Genomic DNA, 17,930 nt, shown 5'->3' on the forward strand with positions numbered 1-17,930 from the left:
ATGGAGCCTTTTGTTGTTGGTAACTGATGCGTCAATATGCTGCGGTCCGTGCTCGTTGGCGAAGAAAGGGGCAGTTTTCTATCACCGCTGACCTCTTTTACCCTTGGGGGCAGTAGAAAACGTCCACAAACGCAGTGGTAACGTTGAACATGGCTCAGGCGAGTCGCGCACAGCAAGCGTGTAGCGCCGCCCACAGAATGTGCTTCAGACATACTGCTGGCGAGCTATGCGTTAGCGTGGCGAGCACATGGTAATATTACTAAAAAAAGACAGTGAGATAACAAGCAAGCAGCACACCGCAGAGGCGGTGCTGCACACAGTCATCGTATACGCCCGATCGGCGAAAGCCACCGTGCAACGATGAACGGTTTCGTTTTCGGCGTCAGCGCCGACGACAGCTTGCAGACGACAGGGGAGAATATTTCCTCCCCCGTTTCAGTGTTTCGTAGAGGCCGTGCATAGGGCGCTTCGTGTAATGAGCCAAAGGGAGAAACTCACTGGTCCGGGGGAAAAAAACCCTCGACTTTCTCCTTTTTTCTACCTTTTTTCTTAGAGTGCTCTCTCTCTCCCTCTCTCCATCTCTCTCTCTCTAACCTTTCGTGAACCTTTAATTTTGTTCTTGTTAACCTTTTGTGAACGTTTTGTTCACAGATGTTTCGATTTACACGGTGCTGTGCCGTGAGTACGTACTCCGGACGGGCAAGCCTCTGCCTTAAGGTGCTTCGCAACTAAAATTGGAAATTGTGCTCACATCAATAGCCTTATGTACCACAAGGACGGTAGCTTGGGCTAGTTGAGACGGGTCATTTCGAAGAACAGTGCTAAGGACACAGGACACAAGCAGGAAAGACGACGACACAGTGCGTGTGTTCTGATTCGTTCGTGCTGTTTTTAGAAGTTATGGGTCAGCTTGGGGGAAAAAATTCATGTGCTAACAAAATATCACCACTCGATTCGAGCTTTCAGAAGCTTCACTGTACGCGCTAAGTATTATTTTGCGATTTGCGCGCCAGCGCGCCTTAGGGAAATAGCCACGAATATGCAATTTTTCCCGTCAACTGTATGCTCCATATGGCAGTTTCAACATGTATGTTTCCATTGCCGCCAGTTAGCACACACCGAACAGGAAGCAGCTGATAACGCGGTACAGGTATACAAGGCATACCGCGTCAGCTGCAAGTCAGCTGATGCTTATGACCCTGAGCGCTGCAGCTTTTTTATCGCATTTTGAAACGTTAAGAAGCGGTGAAGGAGAAACATACTTTCCTCACCCATTGAGGGTTATTTTGTTTTACGGCCCTTCATGTTCATAATTTAGTTCGTCGACAACTTTAGAAAGTTATTAATACATGCAAAATTGTGCGTGTTTGATTACACGACGTTACATCCCTTCCGCTCTTATTCTGTTACTCAAAGGGAGTATAGAAAAAAACTAAAACCGTTGGTCGGCTGGGTTCACGTTGGACGAAACACGTGAACAGAAAACGAGATCAAATCAGATCAGCGCTCCAACAACGTTTATGTGGAATTTCTCGCAAGTAATCTCTGAACTTTGACACACACTATTTGCTCGGACGCCAGGTCCTCACATTCACAGCAACTCTCGAAAAAATAGGCCGCATATCTGCTGCTCCTTTCGTCGCAAATGTAGACGGAACACGATAGTCGACGGGCGCCTCCAACGAGTCAATGCCTCCCTTCTCCTTCCTGATCACTTCTCATGCTGTCACTCTCCCGTCTTGTTCCTCCCAAAATAGCACGCCAGAGATCACCGCAAGTCAATTTAAATTTACCGTGTTCCACAGCTCCCATTCGGGCACCTCGATGCCAGCGCTGCCGTACGGCAGAGACGCGCGTGAACCGAAGCACCATACTAAACATTTATAGAACCACGTGGCCCCACTCCACGACCGTTCCAAGCGGAACGCGGAACCAATCTAGTGGAACCTTTCGTTCCTGTTGCCTTTTGATTTTTTTTAGGATTCCGCCAGGTAGCGCAGGCAACAGCAGGCACTGTTTTCTGTAGTTGATGTAGTATTTTATTGGCTATCTCAAAAAGCAAGCATTCGTAAATTTTAATAAAGAAACACTGCGAATATCACTCATGTATTGATTTTCGTGCTTATATTTGCGTAATGACTTGTTCTTGTTCAATAATGTTGACAAGTATGAAAATTAACCCCGGACTTAAACCTATAGATTTCGTTGTGAGCATACGAGACTATTGCGGCGATAATGTTTCAGAGTCACAAGTTAACAGCGCAGGAACAGGACGATAGGAGGATCACAGAAACACGGCGCTGTTTCGGTGCCGTGTTTGTGTGATTTTCCCATTCCTGCGCTGTTTGTAACTCAGTTATGTGCCAACTGGCCCGCCTACAATCTGTGTTGCAGATAATGTTTCACTTTGGCCGGCTGGCTGAATCGAGTGGCGAACGGACAGGCAGACAGATCGTCTTCAAAAATTGTCGAATTCCCCCATCAAGCCGTGCCAGTTCTCGCCTATACGCGCCCGCACCAGAGAGGTCACGGCGAGAAACGTATTCTAGAAGGCGAGCCATCGCGAATGACGTCCCGCCGGGCAACATCCCCGCGCCAAGGGCGCCGCGCTGTTGCGGAATGGGCATCACCATTCTATTCCAATTCCATTCCGAGGAATTAAAATTTGTCGTGATTCCATTCCTTTCAATTCCTCGGAATGACATATGTTAGCCCATTCCAACTCCTGGAATGGATGGGAAGCTCAATTCCATTCCTTTAATTCCGCATCGTAAAAATTGCCTCAGGTGCTTTTATGGAGTTGCCGAGAAACGCAACGTGTATCTTACGTTATCGTACGGGTTTAAAACTGCAAAAGTAAGCAAAATGTGCCACTTGTCACCCAAGTTGGCAGGTGTTACAGGTTGTTTACATATATCGTGCAGAACAACTACCCAACGCAAAAAATTACCGTCCCGTCCTATCGAAAGTAGAAAGAAGCGCGAAAGAAAAGTGCGTCCAGCTTTCGCTGAAAGTGCTTCTAAACGCTCGTCAAACCTTCAAGCACCCAAATCGCAAGAGAAGAACGAACCCATGAGACAATTTTTCGCAAGTAAACGCAACTACGAACGATCTAAATGTATGTACAAAGTTACGTGGTTTATGAGATAAAGGTAAAGGTTCATTATTGTAGTCCTTTTTCGTGATCGAAGCGTGTGTTGTCTCATTTAGACCCGTTCGTTTTTTGAGATTTTGAAGTAAGCGTTTTGACGCAATGGAAGTCCAGTTTCAGAGGTACAGAGAAAAAGAGAGACTACATTTGCGGTCCCCGGTTTTACGCACGCGCCGTGTGTAGAAACCTTATCAGAGCTTTTCGTTCGAGCAACCGGTATAAAGGGTAATGTAATAAATTTTTGAGAGAATCTGCTCGGTCCTACTAAGAAAGCATTCGCTTTAAAAAAGTTCAGTGTCGCACTATAAGTAACGGATCGAGTATATATTATAGTATTTGCATGTTAGTAGGTTTTAACGGTTTGTTATTGAGCGATGCGAGATGAAACAGGTATTACACTCTTACGTCGATGTAGGCTTTTTCCGTTTCATTGCGCAGTCCGTCGCATGCTATTTTGCTATCTGCTTTGCGTACCGTCGTATCAACGCCATTAGTATGCTGTGGATGACTAAGAGACATGTCGCGCGGAGCTTGCTCACATGTACACGTATTCTAAATGCTTACTTGAATGATTTCAAGTGAATATACAGCATCGAGCACTACACTAATACTACTGTACCAATGCGAGAGACGGGAGGGCAGCGGCACAGAACACCTTTAACAGTTTTAATGCGTAGCGTTCTTTGCCGAGTACTACTACACCAGAGCCGTGTAACCCCCTGTATTTCCACAAAAGTGCAGATATCGCGAAAGTAATCGCTGTAATCGCTGTAATGGCGTAAATGGATATAACTGGTCGCACAAATATTCGAAAAACAAAAAAAAAACGATAAATATTAAAAAATTACGGAAAATGGCGAAACGTGTAACACCCTCATTTCCACAAAAATGCGGATTTCGTAAAAGTTCCAAATGTAATCGTTGTAATAATGTAAATGAAGATAATTGGTGGGACAGCATTTAAAAAAATGTGCCTGAAAAAAAAAACCCACGCTCACGACAGGCGGCGTGAGAATGCTACGCATTAGTAGATAAGTCTGTGAATTATCTACACGTTGTTTCATGTTTCATGAGCGAACGATTTATATTGTTAGCTCCAATACTTCGCAGCACCATCTTGCGGTGAGGAACACCGCGGCTTCGGATGCGCGCCGTTCGTATCCCCTCTGCTTCTCCACGCTATTCCCCACTATCTGGCCTGGCTACACGGCGCTTGCCAGTGTGAGAGACGCCGGTCTACCATCGGCGCCACGGACACTTGTACAGAGAAGCTATGCCTCAATATTGCATATTTCATTATTTCCTCCCTCCCTCCGTACCCGCTGCCTGCCGAAGCTTGAAGAGCCGACCTAACAGCACCACCGCACAGACGTGCTTGCGCAGGTCGAAGTTCGCTTTGACACACGCTGCGGCAGGTTGCGCGGATTCAGTCACTCGAGATAGTGGGTATGCCTTCTCGTTTTCGTCACCTTTGAGATATACCGACGCAGTCGTTGCCACAGACTAATTAGCTGGAAGGCGCCAGCAATGTTGACACCGTCGTCTAAAAAATCCCCATTCCATTCCCATTCCATTCCGGGCGAAAGGCCCTCAATTCCATTCCCATTCCATTCCTCCAAGCGTTATCGTCATTCCAGTCCCGTTCCATTCGGGCATCTCCAAAAGGTGGAATGAATCCGGAATCATTTCAATTCCGGAGTGGCAACTCCGCAACACTGCTTCTTAGTGAGCACAGCCGAGTGACGCATGGCGCCCTCTAGGGGCGCTCTTGAACCTGTGTCCACGTGCTTTATACTGAGAGAGAGAGAGAGAAAAACATCTTTATTTGCCCTTCTATAAAGGCTTCTGCGTTGCTGGGGGAAGGAGCTGCTGTTACCAGTCGCCCCCAAGAACTGCCTCAATGTGTTGGAGGAGGGCCTCCCAGTGCCCTTCTTCTGTCAGTCGTAGTGAGGAGGTGGTCACTTGTCGGACTGAGAGTGCGTACCGGCCGGTGCTTTTCGTCCGCTTGCGGAGAGCGAGTTTGAGTTGTTTTTGGGGATCCTCCGGGGGGTCAAGCCACTCCGCCCAAGTGCCAGGAGAAGGGGAAAGGGAGTCTGTGTATATGTTTCTTGTCTGTATAATCTCTAAGCAGTCCCACATGTAGTGCTGGTTGTTAGCGTACCCGTGACCGCAGCGTGGGCAGCTAGGGTGGCCAGGTTTATTTTCTATGTAGTGCATGATATGTGGGGTGCGTAGGACACCTGCTTGAGCTCGGCGGATGCAACTTGTCTTCGATCGCGGCCAAGAGATGGGAGGAACGCAGTGTGTGTCTTGATCGGTGCGAAGGTCTACCAACTTTTGGTGCCTAACTTGTCTTTCTTCATCGTAAGTAGCGCTAGAGACGGGACACAGAAGAGGAGACACACACGACGGCGCCGTCGTGTGTGTCTCCTCTTCTGCGTCCCGTCTCTAGCGCTACTTACGATGAATCAAAACCAACTAGCCCAACTGTCAATTTTATTGTCTTTCTTCGACGCGGCTGGTGTGGCGGTCGTATTCCTCCGGCAGCGCAATGGGAGGCTCAGACTCACGGAAGAGAGTTTCGCGCGCGAGTTGGTGAGCCACCACATTTCCCGGTATCCTTTGATGACCTGGGATCCAGCGGAGTTCAACCGAAAGCTCTGTTTGGGAGGTTAGATGCACTTCGAGAATGTTGCGAATGTGCGTGGCTATTTTATTGCGGCAGAAGAGGCGGATCGCATCCTGGCTGTCAGTCAGTATAAGCAGTTTCCGTCGGCCGGTGAAGTTCGTGATGGCATCTGCTATGGCTAACGCTTCGGCATGACCGGGATCAGTAATTCCTAGGAAGCGACGAGTACTTTGTCCGTTCCCGTAGTACGCGGCGGTAGCAACTATACCGTCGTCTGATACGGCGGCGTCGGTGTAGACCGGAGTGTAACCCTGGTCTATCTTCTGCGCCACTAAATGGCGGGTGGCACGCGCTCTGTGGGCTCTGCGCTCGTGGTCGTTTTCCACACTCATGTGGCGGGGGATAGGATGTACAGTCAGCCTCGGCAGGTGTTCCCAAGGAGGGCGTTCTGTAATGTAGCCTTCTGGTTCCTCAATTTGTGCCCCTAGGGAACGGAGTATAGCTCGTCCCTGTCTAGAGGCGCGCAGCCGAGACTCTACCGCTTCTTTGTGGATGTCTATGCGGAGTGATATTGGAGTGTGAACTCCCATTCGTCGAATCTCATGGAGTGGGGTGTAATTTGGGAGTCCCAAGGCAACACGAATAGGTTTGCGCAGTTGCGTTTCTAATTTGTCTATCTGAGTGCGTGTTATGTAAGGGGCTGCGTATATTATGCGCGGAATGATGAACGCCTCGAAAATTCGTAGTAGTTCATGTTCTTTTACCCCATGTCACTTCCTTGAAATCCGTTTCATCATGTGCGCATTCATCCGAGCTGAACTATGTGGATTTTTGGTGTAGTCCTTTTGCTTCTGGACAGCAATCATGTCCAGGCTGGTTATTATAATGACGTGAACTCTGTTATTTCCTTATTTGGTTGTTATACTTGAAAGATCATACTTTTTGCCAAGCGTGATATTATTTTTATTACACCTTTGTGCATTACAAATATTATTCCAGGTTTTTGGTTCTTTTACTAGAGTTTCGCCTACTGTTTTGCTTTTCTATGGTTTTGTCACTTTTATGTCGATCGGTTTCTGCTACGTCAGTTGAATATTTTTTACGCCATGTTTCTTTCCGTGTTGGGTGAGTTTTGGATCCCGCTTTATTGAATTTGGGTGGTTTTGTCAGCTGTGGTTAGTTTCTACTTCAATATAGGTCAGCGAAGGGCTGGCTGAGCTGGCTGCAGTGAGCATATATTTACGTTAAAACAGTGTTTGCCGGTCCATCTGAAGTTCGTATTTGCGTTTTTTTTTATTTCAGTTAGGGTGATTTTCGTTCTTCAGTTAAGTTGCTGGTGGGATATAGCCCCTATAGGTAGCTCAGATGATGGCTGGTTCTGCTGACTAGGCAGCGCATATACGCGACCCGGTCTGGCTCTGTTCTCTCATTATTCTCATTGACCCGCCGCGGTGGCTCAGTGGCTAAGGCGTTGCGCTGCAGAGCACGAGGTCGCGGGTTCGATTCCCGGCCGCGGCGGCCGCTTTTCTGATGGAGGCGAAAAGCGAAAACGCCCGTGTGTACGAGATTTCGGCGCACGATAAAGATCCCTAGGTGGTCAAAATTAATCCGGAGCCCTCCACTACGGCGCGCCTCATCGCCTGCGTTGCGTCGGCGCGCTAAACTCTACAATAAACAAAAATCATCATTATTATCATTGATAAGTCTGTCTCAGTCGTATTAATACTACCGTGAACCACGCATTGGGTTGGCTTATTTATGTTTTGTTTTTGCCGACCGGCTGCGCTGGGCTGTGTTATCTGTGTTATCCGTGGGCCCAATGAAGTGCGTGTCGCATTCTTTATGCAGCACGTGTTATCTCCTTTGATGGGGAGAGTTTTTCGAACTAACGCCACCAGCCTAGAATAATCTTCTATGATCTGCAGTGTTCTGGATGCAGTTCGACGGTTCCAGAAACGCTCCCGCCGCGAGATAAATTCCCGCGGAACAGACGCCGTGGCATTCGACTCACCGACGCTCGCCTGCGCACGTCACTTTATTGACTGCTGCTTCACCACCTGTGTATTCTTTGAGATGTTAGGGAAGCGCAAGTTCGCTCCAATAAACTTGTTTTTCTTGAAGACAACTGCGTCGTCTTTGGCTTCGTGACAAGACGTAGGAACTATCACGAAACTCGTCTTTTTTTAGACGTAAAGCCCGAAGTTAGGAGCACTAGAAGACTGCATAAAGCAATTATGTTCGCGTAAAAGAAATATCTGAACCAGCAATATAGTTTATTGTTTGATAAATTATACTCGAACAAGCAACATAAAAGAATAATTACGGTCGCTTGCCAAGTGAAAAAAAAAACTCACAAAATTCGCGTGAAAAAAAAAGTGCCATTTAACTCTGCAACGAAGCCTGTTTTTTTTTTTTTTTTACTAATTTCGTTAAGGAGGACGCACTGTGGACCAGACATCACAATAAGGTTCTGCTTTACTCTGTGAACAATATCACAGGGTGATTCTCTGCCTTGAGCTACTACTGCTTTAGGGGCCCCCCGCTCGTCGGCTTCCGTAGAACAAGGGTAGTATCTCGGGGTTGATGCTAATGGCCTGGTTTCGGGACCCAGCAGTTCTGAGTTTTTTAAGCGTTTTTTTTTACTGCAAAACAATATCCTTACTAAAATTTCCGCATTATTCTTGTAAATAAGGGTTGTTTGGTATCTTTTAGGTCCATTTACAATAATATGACTCAACTATACCGTGGTACGGTCCACAAAATAAAATTGAACTCAAACCTGTTTTCTGGCTCCCAGAATGATGCTGCACATTATCTTGTGGTGTGGTCCATAGAATGAACACTGCCGAAAAGGGATGACGCACGGCCTCCTTGATAGAAATATGTCGAGCGATTATTTTGCATACTTGTAAATCAAAAATTTGGCTACCCCGTTTTAATAAGGTGCGCGTGACTCGCAGGCGTGCAGAAAAGCAGTCGTCGTATTCGTTTTCTGCTTCATTAGTGCCCGTTCCTCGCATTATTATAGCCACGAAAGAAGGAACATCCTATACTGTCTTCAGAAGACCGTAAGCGAATGAGAAAAATGTCAACAGATAGTAAAACACTCTCGCATAGCAAATTTCAAAAATCAGTCATTCCCACAACCATTTTGTTCCAAATAAATCGACCGATTCTCCCCAACCTTTTGCATATATTTTTGAAAGCGTATATCACGCAAAATAATATATAGCCGAGGTCTTTGAGTATATAAGCATAATTTCGGTCCCTCTAAATGAGGGGCTGATGCTCGCTCCACCCACACTGTTCTCTGGACACGGGTCTGAACCGCCATTGCACGAACTCGTCGAACTGTTCCACAGGGCACGGAACGTCACAGCCCTCAATCGGTATCTCCGACAGCTGCTCGCCCGCCTTGTAGAGAACCCTAACGTACAACCGGGTCGCCGTCTCTGTGGCGCCAGTAGTGAAGGCTTCAACGATAACCGCTGACCCGTACGGCGGCCTAGCGGTCATCGTGCCGTTCAAGCCCAACAGGGCACCGGCGACGTTCAAGTCGTGGTAGGAGAAGAGCGTCATCTTGGGCCCGGTACTCGTTTCGTGCTTGCCCTCGTACAGCGATGGACCGCGACCGTCACCGAACCTCATCCGGGCCACGACGTCCTTAATCAGGATGCCTGCCATGTTGTCCATCTGGGAGCGCGAGACCAGCTCTATGGACTTCCCGAGCACCCAGTCCAGTTCGTGCAGGTGCTCCAAGGCCCACTCCGGCAGGGGCAGGTCGTACTCGCGCGTCACGAACAGCGAGTCCAAGTTGCGCCATGCAGGAATATAGCTTGGTATGCCGGGATCGACGCTCACGTTGGTCATATTTGCCACGTAGTTGAGGACGTCGCCAGCTGTGCGCAAATATCTCGAAGCCGACTCGGACCGGCTTTCGGGGGCAGTGGCGTCTGAGCCGGGTATTTCGAGGATCGAGAGTTCCTGGACTGCTTCGTGTAGCCGTGGCAGGCACAGAGCGGCGTACTTGTCTATGTCGTCCAGTAGCCTGGTGATGCCCACCGGCTGCCAGTCCCGACCGGGTTCAAGCTGCGCCTCCTCGCCGCGGGCCGGGTACAGGCCGTACAGAACAAGGGCGGCACTGTCGAAGCAGCGAGGCATGGGGCTGCTGCGAGCGCTCACCTGCGCAGGAAGGCAACAACATTCCAAAAAGCTGTGGTTGATTCGTCTGTCATAGGAATTGGTAAAGCACGAAAGTGTAATGTGCAGCGAAATCTGCAGCTGATCATGATTTACGGGTCGGCTGTTGTCTTGCGGCTGTGCTTGGCGAGCGACGTCCTGCTGGCGGGTCGCTTCGGCAAAGGTGTACTGGCGTCATTTCCGTGACGGATATGACGTCAATGAAATCTTGGTGTATCCCGGCATAGAACACTTTTGTGTTAATATATAAAACCCGAAAACAAACAACCCTAAGTATAACGTACTCTTTAGTACTAAATAGTGAACAAATGTAGCGCAGCAGAAACACAAAGGACGAAAGATTACACACGGACGAGCGCTTTCGTCCCTTGTGTTTCTGCTGCATTACATTTGTTCACCATGAATTACCAACTAGCCCAGTCTACAGCTTTATTTAGTTAGTACTAAACATTGCTTCCCTGCAAGAAGACCCTTCGTGCAGGGTTGCCCCCTTTACAGGCCGCTTGCTTCGTTGCACTGGCGTCATTTCCGTGACGGATATCTTTGTGTACCCGGCAATAAAACACTTCCGCGTTAAAAACCCGTCAGAGATCATAAATGCCTTAGGACGGCGCCTACTGGGGCACTGTACATCAAAGCTTATCGTCGGGTCCCAACCAGAATCGTGTCCGCATGTGCCTTCTGTACGTGACGACCTACTTACTAGCAAAAGTGCACGCAAAAACAACGGTCACGACAAAAATTAAAACTAGCACCGACAACGAAAGGTTATAAAACAGCGACGTTTGTTGCCATGTGTTCTCCCGAGCGGGCGTGCTTCAGTCCAACTCTTGATTTCGAACGACGGTCATGATGGCCGTAATGTGCATATACGTACGTACAAGGGAAACAAAAAGTAACGGAGAACGGGTGATATTTCAAGGATATTTTTCCGCCATTTGCTTAGCCAGCAACCTCCAAGTGACTTTTCAAGAAAGTCATTCTAAAACTGAATCCGGCCGCGCCTACTCCATTTATGCTGGCAGCCACATAGAATAGAAATTATTCCCATTTCACGAAGCGGTACTCCGTTTACTTTTTGTTGCACTTCTAACTCGCGAAGCACCCTCATCACGATAATTCATGCTGTAAAAACTCGCCATCGTCCTCGCTGATGTCGCCGTTGCTTGTGGTGAACCGAGGGGAATCGTTGTGTGGAAAAGGGAGTAGGGCGGGTAACTAAATACCTGCTGTGCGTAGGTGCAGTGTGTTTGTATTTGTGTATGTGTGTACGTATATGTGTTAATTTCCAACCATTATCTATTCAAGAAGCTAAAAGACGATGATCCCTGTTTTCTCATTTGTGTATTCAGAGCGCTAGTCAGCGGAGGAACCAAAACACGGAACAACGGTGTGCGTAGCAGGAGCTCGTGTATGGTGATCTTAGGACGTTGCACCCCCCTTTACTGCTCGCAGTAAACCAGTCGTTCTATTACCCGCCGCGGTGGCTCAGTGGCTAAGGCGTTGCGCTGCTGGGCACGAGGTCGCGGGTTCGATTCCCCGCCGCGGCGGCCGCTTTTCTCATGGAGGCGAAAAGCAAAATGCCCGTGTGTACGAGATTTCGGCTTACGTTAAAGATCTCCAGGTGGTCAAACATAAACCGGAGCCCTCCACTACGGCGCGCCTCATCGCCTGCGTTGCGTCGGCGCGTTACCCTACAGCCCTACAAACGATCAATGAATCAGTCGTTCTCTCTTCTCTGAGGCTGGGCTGCTGCCGCTCTGTTGACAAGACTGCCATCGCTGAGCTATTTTTTTGTGTGCCAAAACCCGAGGCTTCAAGAAGTGGCTGCGTTCCTACGCATGTTCAAGTAAGTGTATATATTAGTGTCGGCCTTTTCAAACAACTTGTTGTGAGTCTGCATCTGTCCTGACGACTTTTTTCGCCATCCAGTTGTTTATGCGCGTTTCAGTCTAAGTGAGAACATGCCCACTCGACATTCCCCCAGCTAACTTCGAATTAAGACCTTCTGAAAGCGAACAATTATGAACTGGACGAAATAAATGAGGGGCGTGAAAGTCTCATCACAGACGCGGCCACGTTTCAGCCCATTGCAAAAATATGCTGAAATCTGAAGAAAACAAGACACGTGTTCCCTGATAACATATCACCAGTCTCAGCCAACTTTCCACGCCCCGGGACGTTTTGACGGGGTTATATGTGGTCCCCTGCCACGAATAATGAACCCACGTTTACGGAGGCCCCAGTGCAAACACCCAATGAAGCGAGGCGCGTACGATCAGCTGACCACTGATGTCGCTATCCTGTTTAAAGAGTTGAATGAAAAGGGCCACACGGTGGTGTTTCAGTGGATACCAAGTCACTGTGGCATCGCTGGAAATGAGTTGGCGGATGCAGAAGCACAGCAGGCACACCACAATGGAACTATCCTGTCTATACCGATCACAAGGCAGAATGCTAACGCGATACTATATGGAGCACGTAAACAAGCTGCAGCCTTGCATTCGTCGGACCCGCAGAACTGACCTGAACGCCTTCACAAGCTCGATCCAGAGCGGAAGTTCTGGGTCAGTCATGCTCCTCGTCTTCGCCGAAGTCAAGAGACATTGCTACACAGGCTGCGTCTTGGAGTAGCATTGACTCGGAAGTATCTTCACACAATCGGACGAGAGGACAGCCCAGACTGCCCTCTGTGCGGTTGTCCTGAGACTATCGAACATTTGCTTAGTGCTTGTCCAAAGTACTCTAATGAGCGAATGAACCTTGAGACAGCTTTACTACGCTTGGACACTCGCCCTCTGTCCGAACAAAAGATTTTGGGCACGTGGGCTGACAACAGGAAGCAAAGCCTAGCCGTTAAAGCCCTGCTTACATTTCTTCGTGACTCCTCTTTGGATTCTCGCCTCTAGGTTGCGACAAAATTGAACAGACTGCGAAATAATGTATGAGCAGTTTCCTTTTTTTTTCATGGATGATAGTCATGTGCTAAAAAGTGGACTGTAGTCATCTGATTCAGCGCCCCGTTGTACGTGAGACGTGTATTGGTTGTACTGTTTGTACATAGTTCATTTGTCTCTTTCACTGTCATTTCCCATACCTTTCATATTCATTCCTTTCTCTTTCTGTCCTCAGTACCCTCCCCCCAGAGGGAAGTAGCAGGCCCAAGATCAATTTCTCAGGCCGACCTCTTCTCCTTTTCAATTAACATTTACTCTCTCTCACCCAAGTTGACGCTCACACCCGTTGCGGGCTGTTTATACGAGTTTCGGCAGCAGCCTGAGCAAATTATAAGCACCTGTCTTATCACCAGGTACAAGTTTCACTAATGGCGACTTCTTTTGTTAGGCGAAGACGCATCGGCTGATGCGGGCTTTTCCAACGACTAAGGCTTACAGGGTGACGCTTGTGACAAGTTACGGTCGACTGTAAAAGATTTATAGCGTACGCTTTGATGCATCCACTCAGGATTGTGTGTATAGGTTTTAGAAAACTTTTGACAACGTGCCTTAAGGAAAAACTGATCTTCTAACTAGAATCTGTAGGACGTCCCTTCTTTATTTTACGATTGCTTTAAGCGCATCTTATGAGTAGAAAACAGCAAGTTCTTGTTATAATAATTGTTTTTAAATGTGTGTAGTCTTTCTTCTAGAGTTACACAGGCAATGGTACATGAACCACTGTAATTTTTAATTTACGTGAATTTTTTTGGCTTCTGTTTCTCTGGCTAAATTTTCATGGGGTTATTCAGGAGGATTGTGTTTTTTAAAAAAGAATATTTTTTCCCCGGATGATGTTTCTTCACAACAAAACGCTATTTCCGGTATTGACGGCTGGTGCGAAAATTCGGTGTGGAATTGAACAAGAAAAAACTTTAGTGATGCGCAAAGAAAGAAAGAAGGCACCGGGAACATATTTTTTTATAGAATTTAAGATGTATTATTTCTGAGCTCAAAGATTACAAATACCTTGGCGTATTATTTACAAGCAATATAAATGGTCTCTCCAATATTCATGCGTGTGCAGTGTGTAAGCGATGTTTCCCCAAAAGAAAACCCAGGAGCACGTCAACCAGTTCTAATATTTTAGCGTATAACACTTTTGTAAGGAGTAAGGTACATTATGCAGCAGTTATGTGGGACTCGCATAGAACGTGTCAACCCTACAACCGTAATATTTATATTTGGGAAGTAGAAAATGAAGGACTCGCTTTCTCAGTTAATGCATGTCAATTGCATTCAGGGCTTGAAAACCAGCAGAAAAATAAGTCGCATTGCCTTCTTACATAACTGCCTCCCAGGAAAAATTAAATTAAAGTTATGCGAATATTAAACCTCTCGCGATAACGAGTACTCGTCACAATCATCAGCATTTATTGGTTCCTATTTTCGCAAAAACAAACAGCTCGAAGTGCAGTTTCTACCCTCAACAAATTCAAGATGGAAATCTCTCCCTGCGTGATTATTGTATGCTGCCATTTTGTTACTGAAATAAAAAACACATTTTTGTTACTAAATTTTGGGGACAAACATTCCTTGACATTGCCACTGTGTGATCTTGTTTTTTATGTTTGCGAAATACGTCACCTATTTTACGTTTGCACCCACTCCTGCCCGGGCAAAATTATTACCCTGCAGTATTGCCGAATAAATAAATAAAATAAACAAGAGACGTTTCGGGAGAAGAAGCGCTTGGAACGGCAATGCATTATCGGACTACGCATGCTGAATCCTGGGTACTCATCTTGGGATACGAAACCTCTTGGGAAATTATACCACCAACTACTCTTCAGTGCCCAACCACTGGAACATTCAAGCCTCGAGCACGCCGCCGTTTTCTGCGGCGATGCCTCGCGACATCCTGGTGAGAGCTTCACCCCACGACTTCGCTGTTCAATATAATCGTTCGAGGAGCATCCAAGCGTGAATGCCCAAATGAAGCTGCCGCAGAGGTGCACCGTCTGCTCAATAACCTGCGCACAGACCTACAGAGCTTCCAGAAGAGCGACCCGACGCGGTGGCTTAGTGGTTAGGGCGTTGTGCTCCTGAGCACGAGGACGCGGGTTCTATTACCGGCCTCGGCAGTCACTTTTCTGACGGAGGCGAAAATCCAAAACGCCCGTGTGTACGAGATTTCGGCGCACAGTAAATATCCTCAGGTGGTCAAAATTAACCGGGAGTCCTTCACTACAGCGCGCCGCATCGCCTGCATTGCGTCGGCGCGTTGAACCCTACAATGAAATCAAATCAAATCAATCTACAAGAGCGACGTCAGAGCTCATATACAAAATGTGCGCTGCCTGAGAACGATTATGACGCGTTTTGTTCCGGGATCCGGTAATTGTCTGACCTCCACAACAACGTGGCTGCGATAAAAGCGCTCATTGCTGCGAGGTAGCACAGCGGCAAAGGGGCGTTTCCAATTCTTCTGGCGCAGTGACTTCGATGTGCCTCCCGAGCGAATCCTCTCGTTTACATAAAGTCGACGTACGCACGACGAATGCACGACGTATGCACGACGTTGTGTATCCGAAGCACGGGAGTGCCGTCGTGGGTAACTTGCACGACAAGCACTTGCCGACATGCGGCAAGTATGTGGGGTTTGAAGAACAACAATGGTCTTGCAGTTGCATATGAAAGCTGCCAAGAAGTACGCCCGACCATCTGCGTCTCCATTGAGCATTGAGACGCCTCGCTTGAGAGCGACGACTCATATCAACGTTCTCTTGCGAAAGTTTCGTGTCTGGACCACCAGCGACGACGCATGGCGTTATGGGGGAAGGGGGGGTGATTACAACACACCCGACATCACCTTACACGCTTTCTCTTAGGTGAAGCAACAAGCGACTTCATTTAGTCTGCCTAGCTGAGGTCGACTTTGTAAAATGAAATCGCATATCGCAATTAACCCTGGCAAGCCTGCTCCTGAGCCATAAGGGCGGTGTTTAGGGCTCGTTGAGGGCTGGTACGGGAGGTTCACCCTTGCACACACCAAAAGGGGGGGGGGGGGAAGCATCTCCTTGCTAGCATTCCACCTTCCGTAAGGCAGGACGAGGGTTACATCCTTCAACAGCATTCAGCGCCCCGTCTAGGTATCCGTGCTAAACCTAGGCAGTGCACTCTAAGAACTCGAGGAGTGCTGGGCACTCTGTCTAGAAGTAAAAACTTTTGTCCCATATTTCACTCCCTTTGGAAGCATTGGGCCTCTTCCGAGGAGTAGCGCGTGGCGGCCGAACGAGAGGCGAAACACTCCCCGTGGGATTTACTTGCTGCTTTCGAAGCGGAGTACTTGAACGCTGTGTGGGAATTGCAATGCCATCTCCAAGGCAGCGGTCCGTCACTCCCTTTAGGCGTAAATAAGCTCTATTGGCGGCGTTCCCGGATACTGCAGACGGGTACTACTACTCTCTCCTGGAAAGCATCTCGTTACGCCTCAAGAGCGTTCTGCTATTCCCCGCGAGGCAACGTGCTTTCGCTCCGCCTGCTACTAGACCCCCCCCCCCCTCCCCACGATGGTACTATAGGCAGTTACAAGCAAACAAAACAGGACAAGCTATTTTGAAACATGGAAAAGAAGGAAAAACAAGCTCAGACTTTATTTTTCAAAATACCACAACAATCGGTTCATTCTGAAATTTAACACAAAATATAATTTATTGGGAATTAAAATATCACGGCATAAAAACGGTTCCTACTCCACATGCGCATAGGAGAGACGTAGCGCCTATTTAGAATACATCCAAGAAAAATTCACAAATAAAAATGCAGCAAAGCAATTGAAAACACTGAAATACAAACATTAAATTATGACGATAAAAATGACATTAACATCCACAAATAAAAGGTACTGGCATTAGCACGAAAAACAGCAGTGGGAGAATAGTTAACAGTATTAACATAAAACAAAATGGCCTTAGTACATGGACTGGAAAAGCCAGCTCTTATTTAGCACACATAAAAAATATTTACAAATACATTTTGCGAAAGAAAAATCTGGGACTAAAACAATTCAGCGTGGATTACTATTAACGCGTTACAAGGTGCACTAAACACAAAGATACCAAGCCATTGACACGGCAACTTGCAACAGATATATTTTGGTGGTACAATAGGAAACCGCAGGAAGCATTCCCACTGGGTTTTTTAGGCGGGTGGTTCTCAAATGAGGATGCGCTAGTAAGATTTAAAAAGGCATACCTTGTTATTAAAAACAAACACGTTCGAGCTGACTGCTTCATAGTGTTGGTGGCGGCCTTCAGAACAGTACCGACCAGGGCACCGTGCTTGAGCCAAAGTAACGTCTACAGAAGCAAGAAGGTGCGCTTCGCCTTTGAAGCGTATTACACAATGAACGGCCAAAACACAGACAGCAGCAATGGGAACGCATCCACGATGTCCAAGGGTGTGAGGAGAAGTGTCTTGAATGCGACGGCCACTGCTGCTGACGCCTCGGGGATCTCTCCCTCTCTCAAAAAAAAAAAAATCTTCGGGCAAGTAGCGTCTTCCCGTGGTTCCTACATAGACAGAAAGAGGGGGACAGCAAATATAAGTTCTACAATGAAAGAAATATTAACGAGTTTGACAACGTTAATTGAGTCGCACTTAACCCGTATTGGAATGCCATACTGCTTGGCGCAGTAACCAGTCTAGATGCGGATGTGGTGACCTTGGATTCCACCACGCTCATTGTACCACTTGGCCAATGTCATGTCAGACAGCGCGCCCTACAGCTGTCTGCCTACGCACTGCGCCCCAAACCCATTAGTGCTTACGTGTCCGTAGCTTCAACTGTTTACCCCGCTATCGTTCCCGGTATAAAAACATTGCACAAAATTTAGGGAAACATAACTCTTTTTGTAAGGTTATAATCCCTGAATAATTTGCATTGGATTTTATCCTCAGCCAACTGAAACGTAGGGCCAACGTTCACAAGACTAGCGTGGAAAAGTTGCTA

The 17,930-nt window shown here is 47.4% G+C and overlaps 1 protein-coding gene across 1 annotated transcript; it reads right to left on the reverse strand.

Annotated features, from left to right (window-relative positions):
• Positions 1-9,050: 9,050 nt before the first annotated feature.
• Positions 9,051-9,941, reverse strand: LOC144180138 (testicular acid phosphatase homolog). The gene has a single exon (XM_077708530.1). The coding sequence runs from the start codon at positions 9,939-9,941 to the stop codon at positions 9,051-9,053; it is 891 nt and encodes a 296-aa protein (XP_077564656.1).
• Positions 9,942-17,930: the final 7,989 nt, after the last annotated feature.

Source organism: Haemaphysalis longicornis, unplaced genomic scaffold, assembly GCF_048455015.1.
Source record: "Haemaphysalis longicornis isolate Haplotype H1 unplaced genomic scaffold, Haemaphysalis longicornis Haplotype H1 scaffold_4, whole genome shotgun sequence".
In the NCBI taxonomy this organism is placed as follows: domain Eukaryota; kingdom Metazoa; phylum Arthropoda; class Arachnida; order Ixodida; family Ixodidae; genus Haemaphysalis; species Haemaphysalis longicornis.